General features: G+C 42.0%; 1 protein-coding gene across 2 annotated transcripts in view; it reads left to right on the plus strand.

Moving 5' to 3' along the window:
- LOC120937083 (cytochrome b5 reductase 4) overlaps positions 1-25339 on the plus strand; it is a 180424-nt gene that overhangs the window by 88374 nt on the left and 66711 nt on the right. For both annotated transcript variants that reach the window (XM_040350044.1, XM_040350045.1), the window contains 2 exons: positions 4364-4457; positions 12199-12228. In XM_040350044.1, coding sequence (XP_040205978.1) covers positions 4364-4457; positions 12199-12228 — 124 coding nt within the window. The remainder of the gene's footprint in view (positions 1-4363; positions 4458-12198; positions 12229-25339) is intronic.

Here is a 25339-nt window from a genome sequence, read left to right on the forward strand (position 1 = left end):
TGGAAAATGAATACATGATAAAGGGAGCAATAACATGCATGCCATTTTGCCTGTAAAATAAATTCAACTTCAGTCAAACACTGTATTTCGAATTTGGAAATCTTGTCAATCATTTATAGTACATACTGTATATTAGTTTTTAAATAGTAATATACTGCACTTTCTGCATACATACAGTAAATAAACATAAACTGTACAAAGTTTGACGTTCTAGGTTAGGGAATTGTTAAAAATAGGGTAACTAAAGTCAGGTATTCCAAGAGAGTTATTTTAAAGATCGAAGATGAAAAAGCATTAACGTTCATACGTATAAAAATGGCTAAAAACGATAACCTCTATCAGCCCATAGTGAGTTAGTTTAGGAATGGAATAAATTAAGCAGAGTAGCCCCTTATCTAGTAGTCGGCATTCTAATAACATCATTGCAAGGGCATGCAGTACAGTCTTTAAACAAGTGTCAACGATCCTAGTGTAACATTAAAGGATACAATGGCATCTCTTAGACCTGGTTAGTTCAGAATTTATTGGACAGCCATTTTTAACAAAGGTTCTATTCATAAGAAGTTACCTAGGAAACTACTGCCCCCCATTTAAAACATTGATGCCCAACTTGCCACTGATAAGCTGTCAGGATGTGCAACTGGAATGGTTGTCTTTGGACAGATCGGGCAAACTCTGTTTTTTTTTTTTTTGTTCTTTTTTTTAATAAACAATGGTATGTATGGATAACACACTATTACAAACCAACACCCAATCCAAGCTGTGATTTTTCCCAAACCTACAGCAAAATGTAAGCGCATCGGTTTGTGATCTAAATCTTTAAGGAGATCATGTCATCAGACCACTTTACTTGGTCCAGTACAGAGAGTACATATAAACTCTCAAAAGAGGAGAGGGCTATAATGTGCAAGTTGGGAGGAGAAAGTTCAAAGGCATATTGCAGGTGAATAATTAATAGAAAAGAAAAACACTGCAATCAAGTATGTAAAATACTTGATTTTCCATTTTTTTTTTTTTTTTTTTACCTGCACTTATTTACATTGGTCACAGGGCTTATGCAACCAAGAGGGTGTGTAAATGAGACCGCTGTGAGCAGTAGGGAAAAATAATTATTTGATCCCCTGCAGATTTTGTAAGTTTGCCTACTTACAAAAAAATGAAGGGTCTATCATTTTTTTTATCATAGGTGTATTTTAAATGATAGAGACAGGATGAATATCAACCAACAATCCAGAAAAAACACATGATACAAATGTTATAAATTGAGTTGCAGTTCAGTGAGTAAAATAAGTATTTGATCCCCAAGTAAAACAGGACTTAGTACTTGGTGGAGAAACCCTTGTTGGCAAGCACAGAGGTTAGATGTGCTTGGTTAATAGGTTTGCACACATCTCTAGAGGGATTTTGGTCCACTCTTCTTTACAGATAAATCTTTAAGCTAAATCTTTAAGGTTTCTTGGCTTGGCAACTCGAAGTGTCAGCTCCCTCCATAAATTTTCTATAGGATTAAGGTCTGGAAACTGGCTAGGCCACGCCATGACCTTAATGTGCTTCTTCTTGAGACAGATTTCTTTGTTGCCTTGGCAGTATGTTTTGGGTCATTGTCATGCTGGAAGACCTATCTTTGGCAATCGGGCTGAGAAGGTTCTCACCCAAGATTTTACAATACATGGAGCTGTCCATTGACCTCTCAATGCGGCAAAGTCGCCCTGTACCTTTAGCAGAGAAACAGCCCCAAAGCATAATGTTTCCACCTCTGTGCTTGACTGTAGGGATGTGTTCTTGGGGTCACAGTCAGTGTTTTTATTCCTCCAAACATGGTGAGTCGAGTTAATGCCAAAGAGCTACATTTTGGTCTCATCTGACTACAGCACTTGTACATGTGTCTTCTTGAGAAGGGGGACCTTGCCGGCACTGCAGGATTTTAATCCATGTCCGTGTATTGTGTTACCAGTGGTTTATTTGGTGACTGGTCCCAACTGCCTTTTGAGATCATTCACAAGCTCTTTTTGTGTAGTTTTGGGCTGACCCCTTGCTTTTCTCATGATCATATTTGCCCCATAAGCAGAAATCATGCATGGAGCTCCAGACCAAGGGCAATTGATGGTTATTTTGTATTTCTTAAATTTGTGAATAATCGCTCCAACAGTTGTCTCCTTCTCACCAAGCTTCTTGCTGATGGTCTTGTAGCCCATTCCAGCCTTGTGCAGGTATACAGTCTTGTCCGTGACGTCCTTTGACCGCTCTTTGGCCTTGCCCATGATGTTGAAGTTTAAATGCAAGAAAGAAATTCTGTGGACAGGTGTCTTTTATACCCATAACGAGTTGTCGTTAGGAGCACCTTCTTAAATTTACAGGACTAATCTGTGTACCACATTAGCACATACTGTAGCCAGTATGTGGGAGACAGAATTATTGTTGGTTGGTAGGGGGATCAAATAATTATTTTACTCACTGGACTGCAACTCAATATATAACATTTGTATCATGTGTTTTTTTTTCTGGATTTTTGGTTGATATTCTCTCCAGACCTTAATCTTATAGAAAATGTATTACCAAGTTACCAAGCGACAGCCAAAAAACTTTAAAGCGGATCTCCACTCTAAAGTGGAGTCCCGCTGATCGGCACCCTCCCCCCCTCCGGTGTCACCTTTGACACCTTTCAGGGGGGAGGGGGGTGCAGATACCTGTCTACAGACAGGTATCTGCACCCACTTCCGGCCCTACGATACGGGCAAAAGACGGGTTTTTTCCTCGTTTCCCGTCCGTCCCCCGTTGTATGCTGGGAACACTCGGCTCCCAGCACACAGCGGGAGCCAATCGGCGGGCGCAGCGCGACTCGCACATGCGCCGTAGGGAACCGGGCAGTGAAGCCGGAGCGCTTCACTTCCTGGTTCCCTCACCGTGGATGGAGGGGGGAGCAGCAGGGTGACGAGCGATCGGCTCGTCATCTGCTGCGATCACCGCTGGACTCCGGGACAGGTAAGTGTCCTTATATTAAAAGTCAGCAGCTGCAGTATTTGTAGCTGCTGGCTTTTAATATGTTTTTTTAGTGGCACATTCGCTTTAAGGATTTAGAGAATATCTGTAAAAAAGAGTGGACCAAAATTCCTCCTGAGATGTGTGCAAACCTGGTAACCAACTACAAGAAACCGCTTACCTTGCTAACAAGGGTTTCTCCATTAAGTAGTAAGTCCTGTTTTTGCTTGGGGATCAAATACTTATTTTACTCACTGAACTGAAACAGTTGTATCATGTGTTTTTTTGGGGGATTTTGGTTGATATTATTTCTCTATCATTTAAAATACACCTATGATAAAACATTATAGAGTCTTCATTTCTTTGTAAAATCTGCAGGGGATCAAATAATTATTTTCCCCACTGTACATGTCACCGTGTACACTGGAGTGAGATATAATATATTGTTTCTAGGCCCATTATTTACGACTATCTCAAAACTGGTGATGGGTAGAGGGTCTTTTAGGTTCATGCGGCTGCGAATTCTTTTGCGAATTTAAGCCGTTGCGATTGCTCAAATTCGCAAGTCATTAAAATACCATTGTTTTCCATTGGTGCCATTCACATTTATGAGTTGCGAATATAAGCTACGGGAAAAAAGGGTCCTGTGCGAGTTTGATACATGTGCGATGCGTATCCAGCTCTATAGACTGGCATTCCCTGAAATCGCGGCTGCGAATCGCGGCAAAATCGCGTGACATAAAAAAACCTGTAACTACCAATATTTTATAGAGCTGCACCAACATTTGGGCATCCTAAACATAGGTGCCGATAATAGCTCAGAAAACGCACGCGATTTTACTGTGCTATGGTGTGTTTTTATTTTACCAAAAATTGGGATTAAAATTTAAAAAAGTGTATTTTTTTTTCATTGTGTTTAAAAAAACGCTGCACAAATACCATGTGGCATAAATATTTGCAAACCCCACCAATTTATTCTCTAGGTCATCTGCTTCAAAAAATATATAATAATTGGGGGTTCTACTACATCTTCCAGCAAAAAATCCTGATTGTTACATGTAAACAAAGTGCCAGCAAAGGCTTGGTCTTTAATTGGTTAAGGAAGAACAGATTATTTTGTCTGGTATATGTGCAGTGGGGCTGATGCTAAAGTAGCACAAACAAACCCCTCCAGGTCCACACTCGCATACATACAGAATCCATAGCTGCCCCCTCCGGATTACCTTGCCCTGCGCTTTCCCCTGGCAGTATCGTCTCTCTCCATCTCTCCCCCTCTTGCCCTCAGAAAAAACGGAAATACGGTCCACTGGTGTGAAAGGGCCCTAAGATGTATTGGTGTCATTTTGTAATTATTGTTTTGTTTGTTTTTTCTCACTCCAAATAGAATATGAAATTGAATCTCGTCACTGTTGACTATCAAGAGAACATCTTCAGAGTGGAAATAACTGTCATAGATTATTCCTATCTTCTTTTAATTGGTATGTTTTTGCTTATTCAAGAAGTGTGTTTTATTCTTTTCAAGCAAATAAAAAATAATCCTTAGAGCAGTGGTTCTCAACCTGGGGGTCGGGACCCCCTCGGGGGTCAAATGATGATTTGCCAGGGGTCACCAGGGGTCCTGGGCTGTTCCTGAAGCCTGTACCTCTTTTGCAGCCTCCCAGCAGGGCAGTCCCTGGAGCCCACGGCCACCCACTCAGCCTCTTTGCAGCTGCCCATTCAGTTCATGACATGGCTGGGGGGGGCAGAGACTAGCGGTCAGCTGACTGGTGAGGAATGTGAAGTGGGAGGGGCTGGGGGAAACCCTATCTCCTGATTTCGGTAGAGGTGTCACTGCTACGAGACACCACAAAGTCGGAGACACCGTGAGGGGGTGGGGGGGGGGAGAAGAAATTAGGATAGAGAGATAAAAGGGAAAGAAAGGAGAACAAAGAGTGGTACATACTAAAATGTACCATAAGGGGTTTTAATACTTCACAAATGTAAGGGTTAGGGGCGCAAATTACTTGTTTTGCCTTGGGTGCTGACAGCCCACGCTACAATTTTTTTTTTACTGTTAGGGGTCCCCACAACTTGAAAAATGTTACCAAGGGGTCACGGCATTTGGAGGGTTGAGAAATACTGCCTTAGAGGGAACACAAAAAGGGGAAAAAAATAAGTTTCCACGAAGTAGGGACTTAAAGAAGAAGCCTTGTTTCTTTTTTTTTATTACAGCATTTTGTCCCCAAAGAAACACAGTACGTGTAGTACTTTTCCCATATTCCTACATGCTGTCAAAGGCTAGCTACGTGATTGGACAGGATGCCCCTTGCTTACCCCCACAGCTGTCAGACAACACAACTAGCAAGTAGATGGCTGCATTTAAGTGATATTAAAAGCTATAATTTTTTTTGTTTTGTTAAAAACCAAACATTTCTTATTTACCTGCTCTGTGTAGTGGTTTTGCACAGAGCAGGCCGTATACTTATCCTCTCGGGACCCCCTCTGGCTCTCTCGGCCCCTCCTTCTTGCCAAGTGCCCCCACAGCAAGCAGCTTGCTATAGACACCCAAGCAGGCTCGCTCCCAAGCCTCTGCTCTATCTGTCCATTCAGACACATAGCCATGTATCGGCCCTGGCCCCTCTCCCTCCTCATTGGCTCACTGACTTTGATTGACAGCAGCGGGAGCCAATAGCGCCTACTGCTCTTTCAGCAATTGGGGAGGGAGAGAAACAATGCTCTTGTGCACATTGCTGGATCGAGATTGGGCTCAAGTAAGTATTAGGGGGGGGAGCTGCTGCACACAGAAGCTTTTATATCTTTATGCAAAGAATGCATTAAGGTAAAAAAAAACTACCTGTAGAACCACTTTAATAGCGGTCGCTTATCTGCCCTGGCAAGAGGAATGTGTGTCATTCAGCCTGTCAGAGATTGCTGCTTATTGTATTTGTACCAGCGGTTTGCAGTATATAGTCCAATGGACCAACGGTAGCAGTTTGAGAGGTCAATACATTTCATGTGTTTAAAAGCAGAACAATGCCAAAATGTAATCAAACATCAAGGCACACGTTGTGACTATAAAACCTGTACTATCACCTGTATTGGACAATAGGCAAGGATGTGTGAAATATTTTAAATGGTATTTGTTTTATTCATAATGATGCCAAACTGTCTGCATACAGCAAGACACACAGTATGAATTAAAACATGTACAGTAATAATAAACATGTGTAAAAGAAAAAAAAAAAAAAACAACCAAAATGAAATCAATTTTAGTGTCTTTAATACACTTTTAAGCAGACACAATGTCATTTACCTTTGGTAACGGAGTAGCAAACATGGCTCCAGGATTACTAAAGGGGAAACCCAAGAACTTATTAAAACATTTATTTTTTTCATAATATATATATATTTTTTTTTCCTGGTTAATAAAATATATATTTTTTTTACAGCCTCATACTACAATACAAGGGGATATCAAGACAATTCCCTTGTAAAAAAAAAATATATATATTTAACATCTTGCATTACAAACATACAGGAAAAAACAAATATTCTAATATTCTGTAATCTTTTTTTTTTTTTCTGTTGAAGAAGGGAAACACAAGAATCTTTTAAACCATTATATTTATTATGTTCCTTACACGATTTTAACATATCCTGTGAAAAACATAATGCCGTTTCTGCCATCTATTAGAGCTAAGAGATAAACCATGAACATTATATTGTTTAACATTATTTTGTTTTTCGTCTTCAATGGTGCTAGGTTAACAATATTGTTTTTCCAGTATTCAACATAAAAAATAGAAGAGATAAAACGCCTGAATAATCTGCAGGTTAACATTATTGTGGCAGCTGTCTTAAAAATTGCAGGAAAGTGCAAACATGTATAGAATCTTAATGAAAAAAACAGAACATTATATAAAAAAATTTTTTTTTTAACTGTTTCTACATTTTAGCTAAGACATCAATGAAATTTTCCGAACACTGACAAATTCAGGTAGTGCAATCCATAATTGTCTGTAGGTCTGCACAGCACTTTATCAAATCAGCTGATATACGTTGATGAACGTAAAATGGAATAGGCAGAAATAAATAGCCTAGATCACTGTATCCATATATAAAAAAAAATGTATTACATTTTTTCTATAACTTTTGATTTTTTAAGAGTGATTTTGCACAGAGCAACCCTGAATCTCTTGTTCAGGAGGCCCCCGCAGGCACTCCTTGAACACTTCTGCCCATTACCACTACAGCAAGCAGCCTGCTTATGGGTGCACCCAAGGAGGCACAGTGTTTCCATTGCAAAATTAAGTCGTAGCCTGGCTCTCGCTATATTCTCTCTCTCTCTCTCTCTCTCTCTCTCTCCCCCCCCCATTGGCTTCATTTACAACAGCAAGAGGCAATGGCTTCCGCTGCTGTCTCGGCCAATGAATCGTGAGGGGATCTCCTGGCCCTGCTGCACACAGATGGTATTTTACCATTATTATTATTATTATAGGCAGTGCCCGGGTTACAAACAAGATGGGGTCTGTAGGTTTGTTCTTAAGTTGAATTTGTATGGAAGTCGGAACAGATACATTTGTTTATGTGTAGCTCCAGCCCAAAAAATAATTTTTACATTTTTTGGGTAGCATAGGGAAGGGTTAACACCCCTGTGCCATTTGTTTTGGGTTGTTGGGGATTCCAAGATTAGTGATAAAGCTTCAGTGGAGACACCTTGTTCCCATAAGAACTTTTACAGGAGTTTGTAAGTAGGAGTCGTTTGTAAGTTGTGTGTTTGTAACCCGGGGACCACCTGTATTTTACAGGATTTATATAGAGTCAACAGTTTGCGCAGTGCTTTACAATGTATAAGGGGGACAGCACAATTGCAATACAGAAGGGACAGGAGGGCCCTGCTCGTGGAGATTTATACGGAGGAGGTACGAAGGTTAAAAGCTGCGGGGAATGGTCTGATGGCAGTAGCTCGGGTACAGTTCCTAGGTGGGTGTGGGATAGGCTTCCCTGAATAAATGAGTTTTCAGGGATCTCCCGAAGGTGAACATGGTAGGGGCTGACGGGACTTTCCCGGGGCAGGGAGTTCCAGAGGATGGGAGAGGCTCAGAGAATCCCTGGAGGTGAGCATGGGAGGAGGTAATGAGGGAGATAGAGAGCAGAAGGTCTTGGGAGGAGCGGAGATACCATTTGGGCAATATCTGACGGCGATGTTGTGGATGGACTTGTATGTTGTGGTTAGTATTTATAATTTTATACGGTGGGGTAGTGGAAGCCAGTGAAGATATTGGCAGAGAGGAGCAGCAGTCACGGATCCATTAGTGAGGTTTATGAGTTTAGCAGCAGCATTCATAATAGACTGAAGGGGGGGGGGGGTAGCCTGTGTAAGGGTATGCCATTGAGGATAGAGTTTCAGTAGTTGAGGCAGGAAATAACCAAGGAGTGAATACGTTTTTTTGTGGTGTCGTTAGGCAGGAAGGGACAAATTCTGAAGATGTTGCAGAGGTTAAGGTGGCAAGATTTAACCAGTGATTGGATGTGGGGGCTGAAGGAGAGGTAAGATAGCACCCTGGCATGTGTGGAGGGACCAATGGTTGTGCCGTTGATCTTAATGGTAAAGTCATGGGGAGGAGAAAATATTACAAGCTCAGTTTTAGAAATATTGAGTTTGAGAAAGTGGTGTCACATCCATACCTATATGTCATTCAGCAAGTTTGTGATCCGTGAAGAGATTGAGGGGGTGAGTTGAGGAGTGGAGAGATAGATCTGGGTGTCGTTGGCATAGAGGTGTTTATCAACTGGCCCAGGGAAGAGGTATGGAGAGAGAATATTAGGGGCCCAAGGACAGACCCTTAGGGCACCCCAACAGAAAGCGGAAGAGGAGCGGAGCGGAGGAGATGGTGGTTTATGTGACACTGAAAGTGAGCTAAGATAAGTAGGAGGAGAATCCGGATAAAGCAGAATCACGGAGGCCAAGGAAATAGTTTGTTGAGGATGAGCAGGTATGGAGTTGGTTTTAGCAGTTAGTAGGTCGTTGGTGAGTTTTAGTGGGGCCGTTTCAGTGGAATGTTATGGGCGGAAGCCGGACTGTAGGGGATTGAGAAGGTTGTTGTCGGTGAGGTAGCAACTCATGCAGTCGTGGACAAAGTGTTCAAGGAGGTTGGAGGCAAACTGGAGCAGGGAGATGGGTCTTAAGTTATTCAAACAGGTAAGGTCCAGTGAGAGTTTTTTTAAGTATTGGGGTAACCAGTGCATGTTTGAGTGGGGAGGGAATTGTGCCAGAGGAGAGGGAGAGGTTGAAGGTGTGGGTTAGAGAGTTGAGGATCGAGAGGGAAGGCGGTCGTAGTAATTGTGAAGGGACAGGTGGTGGGGTGGGCCATGGAGAGGAGTTTGGCAACTTCCCTGGTGGCAACGGGGCGGAAAGGTTGGCAGCGAGTGCAGTTTTGGACCTAATGTGTTGGCGGGGGTGGGGGGAGAGTTGGATGCTGGATATAATTGTGTCGATTTTGCTTTTGAAATGGTTGGTAATCTCCTGGGTGGAGCGTGAAGTAAAGAATTAAAGGTAGAAAAGAGTTCTCGAGGTTTAGATAAGAGGGTTTTGATGATAGTGTTGTAGTAGGTTTGTTAAGCAGTGTGGAAGCAGGAGTTGTATTGAAACGTTTCTTGGATAATAGAACAAGAAAAATTAATCAATTCATTATTGGATGAAAACATACAATTTGAAGCTATCTGGGAACCCTGGGCTCGCTTTTTGGGTGTTTCTTTACACTCTTTGTAATTAGCAGTACCGATCGCTGTGTATTGAAGTATACATTTACTTTTTTTTTTCTTTTTAATATATGCATCTATTCTCTTTCTTATCTATTTGCTTCTCTTTACGTTTTGTCGATTCTCTGAAGATACATAACTTGGTTCTGTACTGAGTTATGGTATAAATTTTCACATGTTTCCAACAATTTAGGGTTCTTAGGGTCTATACATTAAAGCAGTTACAATGATTTGAAAATAGAATGTGCATCACTTCTAGTTCACAGGTTATTCCTGACATTGAAAAATATGTTTGATTTTGCAAATACTTGACCCTCCTTCTTTATTATCTATACTGGGGGTCAAGTAATGTTTAATTCAGAGTGGGGGGGGGGGGTCCTTTCTTATTTCTTTGGACACATTTAGATTCCTTTAGGGGTGTCTGGGGGGGTTGGATGGTCTCCTCGCCACTCAATGTTTATACACATGAAAGAGCTGATTACCTCTTGTGTAGCGATACTAATATGCTTCAATATAGTACCGGTATGAGGAGGGCGATGGGGTAATAGATTTCCTCTTCTCTGCCTTTTTTTTTTTTCTTTTATCCTCTCTTCACATTTAATTTTTGCAATTGCTATTTGTTTTAGTATCAGATATGTGTGGATATTTCTTTCCTTGGAAGAAGTTCTTGCTTTTGACCTAATACATTTCGATTTCACTGTATATTTTATATACTGTAACTAGAGTTTTTATTGTAATGACTCTATTTTATTTGAAATAAACACAAACTTGAATGAAAAAAAAAAAGTGGTTGCAGTGTTAACATTGATTGGAATGTTAGTCACCTAGGATGATGGCAGGTACTTCAGAGGAGAGAAGGTAGGTATGTGAAATGGAGGTGGAACACTCTACACCAGGGGTCTCAAACTCAAATTCCTGAGGGCCACAAGACAAGTTTTCATATGCCATGGGGGGCCGCATGCAAACTTTCAAACTTCAAAAACAACAGTACTGGTGTCAGCGAACACATTATTAACCCCCAGCACTGGTGTCAGCGAGCGCATTATTACCACCAGCACTGGTGTAAGTCAGGGTTTGACAAATTTGCTTGGAATCTAGGAGCCAGCTAAAAAAGTTAGGAGCCAGAAAACGCACCCCGTCCCGACGAGCTTGCGCGCAGAAGCGAACACATACGTGAGCAGCGCCCGCATATGTAAACGGTGTTTAAACCACACATGTGAGGTATCGCCGTGATTGGTAGAGCGAGAGCAATAATTCTAGTACTAGACCTCCTCTGTAACCTAAAACATGCAACCTGTAGATTTTTTTAAACGTCGCCTATGAAGATTTTAAAGGGTAAAAAAGTTTGTCGGCATTCCACAAGCGGACGCAATTTTGAAGCGTGACATGTTGGGTATGAATTTACTCGGCGTAACATTATCTTTCATGATATTAAAAAAAATGGGGATAACTTTACTGTTGTCTTATTTTTTATTAAAAAAAGTGTAATTTTTTCCCAAAAAAGTGCGCTTGTAAGATCGCTGCACAAATACGGCGTAACAGAAAGTATTGCAACGATCGCCATTTTATTCTCTAGGGTGTTAGGATAAAATATATATATAATGTTTAGAGGGAAGAAGATGGCAGTGAAAATAGTGTAAAATGACATTAGAATTGCTGTTTAACTTGTAATACCAACGGCCACCACCAGATGGCGCCAGCTCACATCTGGTGGTAATAACTTGTAATACCAACGGCTCACCACCAGATGGCGCCAGCTCACAAAAAAAAAGGTGCGTAAGTGCCCTGTATGGAAGTGGTTAATCTGAAGACACAAATACTACCAGATACCCCAAGGTGCCTAAACTTCAGTATTTGTTTAAACAAAGTTAAATCCTCTTTCGGGGCCACGTTCCTGTGCGATTATTTTAAATGGGCTGAATTTCACGAGACCCCAGCAAAAGTAGTGCATGCACTGATTTAAAAAATGTTGAGGAATCAGATTGCATGGTACTTCTGTATCATACGATCCAGTTCAGGGAAAAACAGTGTTTGTGGCCTGTATTTGGGGTTTCGTTAACCTAACATTGGAACCTCACTGCAGATCACAGTTGCAGTGCGTTTTTTAATGTGGTTTGGAAAACGTGCACGAAACACAGGAACTGGCCCTTGGGCTCGATTCACACCTATGCATGTTGCTTTCGAGCATTTTTGCAGTGCTTTCTGTGTTTTTTGACATGCGATTTTACCGCGTTTTTTTTTTTTTTTTTTTTTTTTTTTTTTTAGCCACCAATTTTTTTTTGTTTTTTTTTTTTTTTACATTTCCTTTAACAACCAGCTATAAACATGTTAAAAAAAAAAAACAGAAGAGTGGGGATGACCCTGTGACAGTGTTCTTGTTGCTGAAGTTGAAACTGGATTATTTTACTTGAAAGCCAGCAATATTAAATTGTATACAATTTTCTGTTGTAAACCATGATTTGTCTTTTCTTTTTCTAGAATTGGAGAACACAATACAAGGCTTTCAAGGTAAGAAAAAAAAAAAAGTTTTGCCATAAAATTGAAAGGGTAGATAGGGCCATGTGTTCTTATAACTAAAAGTTTCATTTTTTTGTGTTGTTGTTTTGAAGGCATTCATTATTGTTTTCTTGCTTTGAGTGTGAACTTAATATATAGGAGTATACATACACCTCAATTCCTCTTAAAATATTATTTCCTTTGTTGTTATTGCTGTAAAATGTACAATGCGGTGAAAGGTGTTGCTGAATGTTATTTGCAATTAAAAAAACTGACATTAAAAAAAATTACCTTGGATCCCTTTTTGTCTGGAACAGACAGGGTAAAGTGTATTTTTCACACTTCCATGGTTCTTCTATAATGGTGGTCTTGAAGCAGCTTCATCTAAAGCTGTTCCTTTAAAGTGGCACTAAAATATATCCTTTTTTCTCAAAAAATAATCCATACAAATCCACTACCTAAAGTAGAATTGCAGCCTAACACCAACTAGTCTTAAAAATGTTCCCTTCCCTCTCCAGCTTCCTATGCTGCCTAACCCATGTAATAAGGATGATTATACTTACCCTTTTTTAATCTGCTCCGGTCCGGTTGCATGAGCTGCTGTGTCATTCAGTGGTGGCTGCAGGGGAGAGAAAGGAGTGTTTGGCAACAGCTGGGAATTTCAGGAGCCATAACGTCACTCATAGACTTCTATGTCCCTGCTGATGTCAGTAGTACGAGGGGGTTAGGAGCATTTTTAGGACTAGTAAGTGTTGGGCTTCTTTTTTAATTGCCCTGTAATCCAATTTTCATGAATTTTTTTTTTTTACTGTGTTTTCTGTCTCCTTGTAACATCATCCACAAGCTCCCAAACCTCTCCTTTTGCCTCTTGCTTGCATTTGTTTGGAACGTGCAGTGCATGGTAATTGCGGTCATACTGCTGTATGCTCACTACAATTCTCATAGTTCCTAGTCCACCCTGTGAGTGAGCAAGAGTGTGGCTGCATTCCTACATACAGTGGGACCATGGAGAACAAACTTAGCCACCCTCCAACAGGAAGTTGGATCACTGCTACAAAAAAAAGGAAACTGGCAGTAGTAGGTTATTTTTTTTTATTATTTAAAGTGTTACTAAACACGGTTTAATTTACATTCTCCCATCTCATTCTGTATGTGGATGATGGCACTGTAATTATTTTAATGAAAACATCCAAGTACCCTTTTCCTAATTGATATATGGCTTTCACATGACCCAGCTCTTTCACAGCCTGTCTACAGGGAAACCGTGGCAGGAGGAGCTTCTTGTTCTCTGCTGCTGGTCACATGTTCAAATAAAATAAAAAAATAATAAAAAAAAAATAGCCTTTTGGGATACAAAGTGAAAATAGTTAATATCAATAAACTGTTTTTTATTGTTATACAAATATATTTATTTGAAATCAAGTCTTTATTATTTTTTGGCAATAACATGGTGTTGCTGGATTTCTGCCAGTCACAGGCTGTGTCACTCCCCTCAAGCCTGTGTCTTAGAATAATGGGGAGATGAAGCCTCTATCAATCAAGATGTAATATCCAGCCCCCTATTGTGTTTATCTGGTTAGTGGAAATGGAGGAGGAGGGAGGGAGTGTCCTGTCAATTTACCACTGGGTTTTTTTCCCTTGTGTGTGACTCTATAGTCACATGGGTTGCTCAGATGTGATAGGGAGGAAATGCTCATGGTAGAAAATACACTGAAAGCTGAGCATGTGCACTAGCTACCACCTCTGCTCTGGAAAATCCCGAACTGCAGTGAGGACATGGACAGAAGGGGTAGAACGGGAACAGCAGGATCAACCACATTTTTGTAGAATACAAAAAATATATCTCAGAGTGATTGAGTGAGTGCGTATGAACAGCATGTAATACAGTGCAGCCGGAAATAATGATTTCCTCGGAGGGGGGGGGGGGGTAAACTGGGCAGTTATCACAGTTCTCTGATGGTGTCGGTCTTGCCCTTTTGCTGTGATTGCAAATCTGTTACTCCGCTGAGTATTTGTTTGAGGTACTGAATTATGGGTTTTCACTAGCTGTAAGCCATAAACATCACAATTAAAATAAAGAATTGCTTAAAATGTATCACTGTGTGTAATTAATATAATATACTAGTTTCAATTTTTGAATTGAATTACTGAAATAAATTCACTTTTTGATGATATTCAAATTTTTTAAATTGCACTTGTGCACGGAGTCAGACTAAACATAATAATTTTGAAACCCCTTAAAATTAATATATAGTCAATATATTGTTCTTATGCTAAATGTAGGTGGAGGGGTGTGTCTATCTATCAGGAATGATTTACGGCAGAAGAGTGGAATGACATCAGTGATGGGGGAGGTGGAGTCTGTATGGGTGGAACTCCAAAGGGTAGAAGTTAATGGGGAAATTACGGTACTAGTGTGGGGGGGTATGTTACAGGCCCCCTAACCTGAAGGAAGAGGGTGGAGTTGGATCTCCTTTAACAGTTAGAAATGTCAGCAAGGCAGGGAAATATTGACATTAACTGGGTGGAAGGGACAGCCCACTCATTAAAGGCCCGCCATTTCTTAAATGTCTTTCAGGACAAAGTCATATTCCAATTGGTGGATTTCCGCCACTAGAAAATACGCATTGCTAGATCTACTAATTAGAAATGATACATATCTGATTGCAGATGTGGAAATACGGGACAACTTATTAGTAATTATTAGTTGGCATAAATCAGGGGTAGGCAACCTTGGGCCCTCAGCTATTGAAGAACTACAAGTTCAATCATGCCTCTGGGAGTAATTGTAACTGCCAACCTTACAATGCCTCATGGAAACTGTAGTTCCACAACAAATGGAGGGACCCAGCTTGCCTACCCCTGGCATAAATCATAGAAAAGTGAGGTGTGAGGGGAGTACAAGAACACTTAATTTCAAAAGAGCCAACTTTTCTAAACTGCGCTTAATGCTACAGGATATTAAGTGGAACCAAATCTTGAACACAGAGGAAACATGGGAGTGCTTTAGGAACATATTCAATAAAAGTATCACCCAGTGCATTCCAAGGGGTAATACATATAGACGAACAAAGCTTAAACATGGGTGGCTAAACAAAAATTTAAAACGTTAAAAATGGCCTTTAAAAAGTACAAAGCGGATGGGTCATTGTCGGCAATCCAACACTACACGGAATGCAATTAGAAGTGTAAAGACGCAATCGGGACAGCTAAAAAAGACTATGAGAGACACATAGTGGAGGAGAGTAAAAATAATCCCAAGAAATGTTTTAAATATATTAATAGTAAGAAGGCAAGGTCGGAACACATTGGCCCCATAAAGGACGAGGGAGGGAAGATGGTTACAGATGACAAGAAGAAAGCTGTACTAAATGCTTTCTTCTCCTCAGTCTTCACACAGGAAAGGGATGGGTATAACAACCACAACGGGATTGTTGGTAGCATGGCACAGGATCTACCCTTGAGGCCAGAGTCAGGAAAGGATTCCAGAAGCTTAACATAAATAAATCACCAGGACAAGATGGCTTAAACCTGAAAGTTCTTAAAGAACTCGGTCACGTTATAGCCAGACCGCTATTTCTAATCTTTATGGACAGCATACTGACAGGATTGATACCAGATGATTGGCGAAAAGTGGTACCAATATTTCAAAAAAGGGCAGAGATATATTCCTTGAAACTATAGGTCTGTCAGTCTAACATCTGTAGTTTTGTAAACTATATGAGGGGATAATCAGGGACCATATCCAAGAATTTGCTGATGAAAACCGTAACATTACCAGTAATCAGCATGGGTTTACAAAAGGTTGCTCTTTGCCAAACCAACCTATTAACATTCTATGAGGAAGTGAGCTGCCATCTGGACAAAGGTAGGGCAGTGGATGTGGAGTATATGGATTTTGCAAAAACATTTGATACAGTCCCCCACAAATGCTTAACCAGTTAAGACCCGGACCAAAATGCAGGTAAAGGATCTGGCCAGTTTTTGCGATTCGGCACTGCGTTGCTTTAACTGACAATTGCGCGGTCGTGCGACGTGGCTCCCAAACAAAATTGTCGTCCTTTTTTCCCCACAAATAGAGCTTTCTTTTGGTGGTATTTCATCATCTCTACGGTTTTAATTTTTTGCGCTATAAACAAAAATAGAGCGACAATTTTGAAAAAAATCAACATTTTTTACTTTTTGCTATAATAAATATCCCCAAAAATATAGAAAATTTATTTATTTTCCTCAGTTTAGGCCGATACGTATTCTTCTACCTATTTTTGGTAAAAAAATCGCAATAAGCGTTTATCGTTTGGATTGTGCAAAATGTATAGCGTTTACAAAATAGGGGATAGTTTTATTGCATTTTAATTCATTTTTTTTACTACTAATGGCGGCGATCAGCGATTTTTTTCATGACTGCGACATTATGGCAGACACATCGGACAATTTTGAAAATTTTTTGGGACCATTGTCATTTTCACAGCAAAAAATGCTATAAAAATGCATTGTTTACTGTGAAAATGATAATTGCAGTTTGGAAGTTAACCACTAGGGGCGCTGAAGGAGTTAAGTGTGACCTCATATGTGTTTCTAACGGTAAGGGGGCGGGGCTGGACGTGTGACGTCATTGATCGTCTTTCCCTATATCAGGGAACAGACGATCAATGACAGCGCCACAGTGAAGAACGGGGAAGCTGTGTTTACACACAGCTCTCCCCGTTCTTTAGCTCCGGGGACCGATCGCGGGACTCTGGCAGGGATCGGGTCCGCGGGTGCCGCGGTCACGGAGCTTCGGACCGGGTCGCGGGCGCAACTTAAAGAGGACGTACAGGTACGTGCTTGTGTCCAGCCGTGCCATTCTGCCGACGTATATGTGCAGGAGGCGGTCCTTAAGTGGTTAATCTACAAACTGAGGTTAGTGGGTATAGACCATAGGGTTTGTTCTTGGATAGAATACTGGCTATGGGGGTAAGTCTAAAGGGTGGTAAGGATGTGGAACTCTCTTGCATAATTGGTGGTGTCTGCACATACAGGGATATGGGAAATTATTTTCTACAGGCCCACACACACACACCTACACTGGCTGGACTATTATCTTTATTCAAACTTACCAACTTTGTAAAATTTCTAAACATGCTTCAAAACCGAATCGATGGACCGCTACCCCATCGGACCAAACCGATGGTTAGTACAGAAAAGCATCGGTTCAAAACCCGCGCATGCTCAGAATCAAGTCGACGCATGCCTGGAAGCATTGAACTTCGTTTTATTCAGCACGTCGTGTGTTTGACGTCACCGCGTTCTGACCCGAATGGATTTTGGACTGATGGTGTGTACACATATCAGGCCGTACGGCCACTTCAGAGGTGAACCGGTGAAAACGGTCCGACAGGCCAGTCTCATCGTTTGGTCCGACCGTGTGTACGGGGCCTTAATGACATTGGCTTTATATTTGGGGTCATTGTCCTGCTGCAGAATACATTTAGGACCAATCACACACCTCCCTGATGGTATGGCAGGATAGATAAGTATCTGCCTGTATTTCTCAGCATTGAGGGCAACGTTGAGGGCCATAGATGCAGTGGTCAGTCAAGTAAACTTAAAGTGGAGGTTCACCCTAAAACAATTATATACCGTTCCATCCAGCATACTACCGACATGTACAGTATGCTGTTTTTTTTTTTTTTTTTCGCTGTACATACCGTTTTATAGTTCTTTTTGTTTTCTCACTCCCGCGGGGAATAGGTGTTCCTATGAAGAGGCGTAGATGATTGACATGCGGCTAAAGCGCGTCATGCATTCTGAAAATAGCCGAACTGGGACTCGGCTATATACGGCGCCTGCGCAGTCAGCTCCTAGTCTGTGCGCAGGCGCCGTATAGAGCCGAGTCCCAGTCCAGCTATTTTCGGAACGCGTGACGCGCCTTAGCCGCACGTCAATCATCTACGCCTCTTCATAGGAACGCCTATTCCCCGCGGGATTGAGAAAACAAAAAGAACTATAAAACGGTATGTACAGCGGAAAAAAAAAAAACAGCATACTGTACATGTCAGCAGTATGCTGGATGGAATGGTATATAATTGTTTTAGGGTGAACCTCTGCTTTAACTGAGCAGATGAAAGATGTCCAACACTACCATCAGCCCAGAACTGGTGGAAACCAGTAGGACCCAGGTACAGCCATCTACTATCTGGAAAAGTCTGGCCAGAAGTATTCTTCATGGAAGAATTGTGGCCAAAAAGCCATACCTCCAATGTGGAAACAAGGCTAAGTGACTCAACTATGCTCAAAAACGTAGGAACTGGGGTGCAGAAAAATGGCAGCTCTCTGGACTGATGAGTCGCAATATGAAATATTTGGCTGTGGCTGGAGGCAGTTTGTGGTACAACGAGTGTCTGCAGGCAAAAGTAAAGTATGGTGGAAGTTTCTTGCAAGTTAGAGGCTGCATTTCTGCAAATTGAGTTGGAGATTTGGTCAGGATCAATGGTGTCCTCAATGCTGAAAAATACAGGCAGATATTTATCCATCAGGCTATACCATCAGGGAGGCATATGATTGGCCCCAAATGTATTCTACAGCAGGGCAACGACCATCAACTTACAGCCAATGTCATTATGAAACATCTTCAGTGTAAAGGACAGGGAGTCCTGAAGTAATGGTTTGGCCCCTACAGAGCCCTGATCTCAACATCAACAAGTTTTTTTGTTTTTTTTTGGATTACATAAAGAGACCTATTTTTAAGGCAAAGGGTGGTCATACCGAATATTGATTTGGATTTAACTGTTCATTTTACCTTTTTTTTTTTTTTTTTTTCCTTAAAGGAGTTCTCTGACCTAAAACTTTTAACCCCCGCTGTGCCCGGGCTGTAAAACTATACAAAATAAACTTTCACTTACCTGCCTACGATCCCCCGTTGTTCCGATATCGCCGTCCCGTTCTCCGGTCCCGGTCTCTTCCGCTTCCTGCGTGTCGGTGACCTCATAGTGCGCTCAGCCTATCAGCGGCCGCAGCAATGTCCCGTCGCGGCCGCTGATAGGCTGAGCGCACTATGAGTCACCGACACGCAGGAAGCGGAAGAGACTGGGACCGGAGAACGGGACGGCGATATCGGAACAACGGGGGATCGTAGGCAGGTAAGTGAAAGTTTATTTTGTATAGTTTTACAGCCCGGGCACAGCGGGGGTTAAAAGTTTTAGGTCAGAGAACTCCTTTAACTAACTTTTTACTTTATTTTGTTTATTATTTCTGAAAACTTAATTTACAGTTTTTTTTTGGTTTTTTTTACACCTGCCTAAAACTTTTGCATGGTACTGTATATCATGTAAAAGACTATTGATATCTTAATTTTCATATGAGTCAGAAATCTATATGCAGGCTTCAACGAACTGGCGCATCAATATTACTATTTACTGTGTATTCTCATGCCTTAATGCATAAACAGATAAGGTCATCCCTCCTTTTTGTATAAGGCTTTTGCTAGATCCAATATTTTATTCACTTCCCTATCCAAAGTGAATGGCAGTTAGTATTTAGGCAAAAGTCCCATGCATGTAGAGCATATCCATGGTCAAAATGTGAACTCGCATTGTATTACATTATTTCTAGCCTACTCCCTATTCTGAATGATCTTGGAGTTTGTAAACTATGTAAAGATCCCCATGCGTTTACTAACTTGAGTTCTGTGACACATATTCACTATGTGTCTAGGCACTGTTGTCACAGAATTCACAGAGCTGTCTTCTGAGCTACAGATATGCTGAGAATAGGAGTCTCAGGAGGTGGAGTCAGTACAGGAATCACTGCTTGCAGGCACCAAAGTACCATGGGATATGTAGTCCTTAGAGATTGAATATAAACATAGGAGGAGAAATTGTGGAAAGAAATGGCCATCAGACAGGCAGCACTAACTACACAAAAGGAGATTTTTCAAGTAAGCTTATATTGGCTTGTCAAATTGTTTGTATTACAATGCTGATGTTATGTAATAAAAGTATATTCTGTGACAATCAATCCCCTTTAAAAAGTTACAATAACATAGGCTAGAAAAGCAAGATGCTATTCTACAGTTGACAATAAAAGCAAGACATAGCCAAATAATGAGTGTAAGGAGGTTTATCATAGGACAATTGGTTTTATATGTCAGTAATATAACAAAAAGGCATAGTAAGTAGGTATAGAAGGATTGGGTCCCCAAACCAAAGAGCCAAAGAAAAGGGGGGGCGATTGGACTATTGCGGAATACAACATCAAAAAGTTACAGAATTAAAATAGTGACGACCGTACACCACCCAATATACTCCTCCCCAAAGGGGAAGGAAACAGTGAATTGAGGGTCACGACAATCATCTTGACTAGTTTCACGGCGAAAGCGCTTCATCAGAGCATGTCTAAACAAACAGCGGACAGACATGTCCCATGCGGCGACCAGGAGGCACACATATGTGGACGGACCTTGGATACAAGGAAAATAAATGGAGCCCGGAAGCAGGATCCCAATTGGAACATGTGCTGGAGAGCACATGTTAACTCAGCAAGAAGTGTCCATGAAGGTGGAATATGTGAGGAAGAGGGACCAGTAGGATCCGGCGAGCCCTCAGGGTAGTGACGCAGCACAGTGACAGTTGTGAAATGGGTAAAGTCGCAGCGATTCTGGATATTTAGTTTATCAGTACCGTAATAGTCCAATCGCCCCCCCCCTTTTCTTTGGCTCTTTGGTTTGGGGACCTTAGACCCAATCCTTCTATACTTAAATCTCTGGATGATGGTACATTTTATTATATTATTTATGTATTCTTACAGATAGAGGCTATATCTTTTAATAGTAAGTAGGTAGTTGAAACCATTTTGCAAGTATACTAAGTTAGGCATGCAGGCAACTGGAAGGCTCTGGAGATAATTTTTTAAATTGGGCATAGCTTGTATTTAGGTATTTGTGCAATCAAGCACAAATACCTATGTGAATGTTTACATGGTGTGTTCAATAAAAACGTGGTAACATTTAATTATGTGTGTGTTATTAGTTTAAGCCAGACTGTGATTGTTTATTGTTGTGACTTCGATGGAGATCAGATCACATTTTATGACCAATTTGTGCAGAAATCCATATCATTCCACTAAGGGTCACATACATTTTTATTGCAACTGTATATATCCACACTTACTGTGTTTCTGCTGACTTTGACTTTCTTCCACATATTCAAATTCAATGCAGACAAATGTATTGCATCAAAATCATCCTAGAACTCCTCAGATGTTGCCATGTGCTGGACCAATGGACCAATGGATATGCTAACCATCCCTGCAACTGTAGCAATATACTGTGAAAAGAGGTAGCAAACTCTGCATCAGTCTCGTATAACTGCAGCCAAAGAAAGTGCAGCAGCCTGAACAGTTAACAATATGTTTCTGCACTCAAACATAAAGAAAAAAGCAGCTGAGGTGACATACAAATGCGTTATTGTTAAATGACTGTGCCAATTATGGTGATGTCGCTATACTTAGACTTTTTGTAACCACCTTCATTCTAAATCGGCTAACCTTTTCAGCCTGTGCCACTTGGCATCCAGCTATTACACTGACAGATGCCAAGCTTCAATTTACAGTCCTAAAACTTTCTTGATTTGCCAGTTTTTAATTAGCCTCCATGATCTATCGCCAGTTGACCACACTGGAAAACAGTCTGTCAGAACGCATCTCTCTGTTACATTTCAACCCACTAAGGCTGGGGTGTCAAACTCAATTTCATCATGGGCCGTATCAACATGGTTTTCTCAAAGGGCCGGTTGTATCTATAAAATGTATCTGCTCTTCATATTAATTGATTGCCTCTGCATTTGATTATTCATGGTTTTAGTAATACCTTAAGGCTTGTAAAGTGATTGTAAAGGTGTTTGTTATTTAAAAAAAAAAAAGTCATACATTAAACATAATACTGTGATTCTGTACTTGCCAAATAATGCTGCAGAAATCTCCCTCCCAGAGTCTGGCTGCAACCCATTTTAGCTGTGGATAGCTGAAGCTGTTGCCTGTTCACTTCACACACATACAGAGGCACCCTCCAAGCTCTGCAGCCCTCATTGGCCCCTTGTATGATTCGCCCCCCTCCCTTCCTGGCAAACTCTTACGAGAGAGAGAGAGCTATGCATGATGTCATAAGCCTAGGCTAATGGACAGACAAGAAAAAGGAAGTCGAATTTATAAGGTATTTACTATCAGAAAAAAAATGTTTTACTATCCAAAAGTAAAACAGCAGGGCAAAAGATTTAATAGATGGAAAATTTTAAAACTACTGAAGGTCCGCTACAAGCTGTGAAGGGCAGGTGCAGACAAGCATGGAACCCACACACTCCTGCAGCAAATGATGCAAATCTGAGAAGGGGGGGGTCACATGCCACTGGTAATCAACAAGAAACTTTATGGAAGGCTACTCAGACAGAACCTGGTTCTGCCATGGTGTTATATCTGAGCAGTCTCCAAAAACATATCCTGTGGATGAGACCAGCGGTGTGAGACCCTTTTTCCCGAGGCGTCTTTCAGGACAGCACCTTGAGATATGGTGACCTCCCACTCCATCAGGAAACACCTTCTTTCCAATCTTTAAAAGGGAGGTCCCTCCTTGTACCAGTCAGTTTTTGTGTTTCCTCCTCCGGAGGGGACATCTTCTTAGGAGGGAGTCTGATATCTCAGGGAGCACCTGAAAGACGGACTATTTTTGTTTTTTGTACTCCTACCTTTTCTTTTAGCGGCGTTTCGTCGCGGAGACTGTCCGCACTCGCGCGACGGTGAGGGTATTCGGGCTCCTCTCTTCCCAGTGCTCAGTGGAGCCAGCAAATCTGGGACCTGGGATTCGTATTCCCCGCTATAGGAGTCCAGGAAGCGTTACACATGCCACAGGAGTAGCGCTGTCATTTCTGCTATGGAAAACGCAGAAGATGCAGCGGGTGGAACAGGCACTGGCACCAGCAGGACCTCGGCGGGAAGCAGTAACGTGAGTCTGTCTTCCTTAGGGGTGAGGGGGTCTTATTTCTCTCTCGGTCTCCTTATTTTTTTTTTCCCCCCAGTGGCATGGGGGCCTGTCAGGACGCAGGTAGTGGTCACTTTCCTTCCTGGTGCACCTGGTGAATGGTAGGTTCCTTTTCTTGTCTGAGACCGGGTCTCATTCTGGACCCCTTTATTGTTTTCTTCTCGCCCGTTTCCTTATAGGTCAAATCGGATACCAAGAGAAGGTGTCCTGTGTGCAGGACTAAATTGGGGGAGGACTGGAAGAAACCTTGGTGCAATGCCTGCATCGCGACCCGTAGTACAGGAAGAGTCAGCTTCTATTAGAGAGGAGTTAGTCTCTTCTGTTAATGCGAGTTATTGGCCTCATTCCTGTCAGTTAGGGGATCCCTAGCTTCTACCCCCTCTACTCAGCCCGTCCACCTCTTCAGTCTTCCCAGGAGGTGATAGTATTATCTTCTGGGCCACGGTCTTCGAGGAGGTATCTTTAGGGCAACCTCAGGACCCCTCTAGTGGGGAATCAGAGACTGAGGAGGAAATTGGGTCTTCCGCTAAATTTAAGCTTTCCTTGGAGGAGGTGGACAATCTCCTCAAAGCCATTTACGCTACCTTAGGACTTGGTGAGGAGAAGAAGGACCTAAGTTTGCACGACCGAATGTATGCTGGTCTCTGCGAGCCCAAGGGTCGTACCTTCCCGGTCCATTCAGTTATTACTGAAACTATTCTACGGGAATGGCAGGAGCCAGAGAAAAAACCCTTCTTTTCCAAGTCCCACAAGAGACGCTTTCCTTTTGGAGAATATCCATCAGCTATCTGGAACAAGGTTCCAAAGCTGGACGCAGCCTTTTCGCAGGTCTCGCGTTCCACGGACTTGTCCTTTGAGGACATGGGTCTGCTCAAGGATCCTATGGATAAGCGTATGGATAAGCGTATGGATCTTCTCCTTAAGAAAGCCTGGCAGTCTATTTTGATCAATCTAAAACCAGCCATGGCTACCACTTGCATGGCTCGTAACCTGGAATATTGGGTGGATCAGCTTAAAGCTCATATTGAAGCAGATTCCCCGAAACAGGATATTTTGGATTCCTTTTCCACCATAGCTGCAGCAGTTGCCTATATGGCAGATGCCTTGGCCGAGGCAATTAAATTTTCTGCCAGGTCCACAGCCTTGGCCAACGCAGCCAGGAGGGCCCTGTGGCTCAAGACCTGGCCAGGAGGTGCAGCGTCCAAAAGTAAATTATGTGGAATCCCGTTCGCGGGAGACCTACTGTTCGGCCCTGAACTAGATAGTATTCTGGACAGGACGGCAGATACGAAAAAGGCTTTTCTGGTAAAAGCGAAAAATCCCCCCCCCTAAGCGTTTTTTTCGGGCCCATAAACAGCAAAATAAGGGTAAAGGACCACAGGGAAAGAGGGATTGGTCAGCGCAGAAGGGTAAAGGTAAGGGAGTCCTTTTCAATCCTCCTGCGCAAACCAACAAGCCGCAATGACTTAGCCCCAAGGGTAGGCGGAAGGTTGGAAAATTTCCTTCCGCAGTGGTCGGCAGTGTCAGACAACCAGTACATTCTGACCACTATAGCCCAGGGTTACACTATAGAGTTCTCGGAGGCCCCACCAACAAGATTTTTGGTGACTCAGACCCCAAGAGATCCAGTGAAGTCATTAGCTTTAAAGACCTCCCTGTCGGAGCTTTGACAGCAGGGAGTATTAATCCAGGTTCCTCTGGTAGATCAGGGCAGGGGGTTTTACTCTCATGTCTTCCTAATAAGAAAGCCCACAGGAAAATTCAGGCTAATCCTGAACTTAAAATCTCTAAACAAATGTGTAAGGTACAGAAGATTCAAGATGGATTCGATATTTTCCATCAGGAATCTTCTGACGCCAGGTTGCTTCATGGCATCGATAGACCTGAGGGATGCGTATCTACACATTCCTATATCTCCAAAGTCGCAGAGGTTTCTCAGGCTAGCAGTAGAGTTGGAGGGCACAGTGCAGCATTTCCAATACAGAGCCCTCCCCTTCGGGCTTTCATCATCACCCCGGATTTTCACCAAGGTGCTGGCAGAGGCCTTAGCACCATTGCGTCTTCAGGGGATACAGGTCATCCCTTACCTGGACGACCTCCTCTTCTTTGCCC

This window comes from Rana temporaria, chromosome 4 (assembly GCF_905171775.1).
Source record: "Rana temporaria chromosome 4, aRanTem1.1, whole genome shotgun sequence".
NCBI classification, from domain to species: Eukaryota; Metazoa; Chordata; class Amphibia; order Anura; family Ranidae; genus Rana; species Rana temporaria.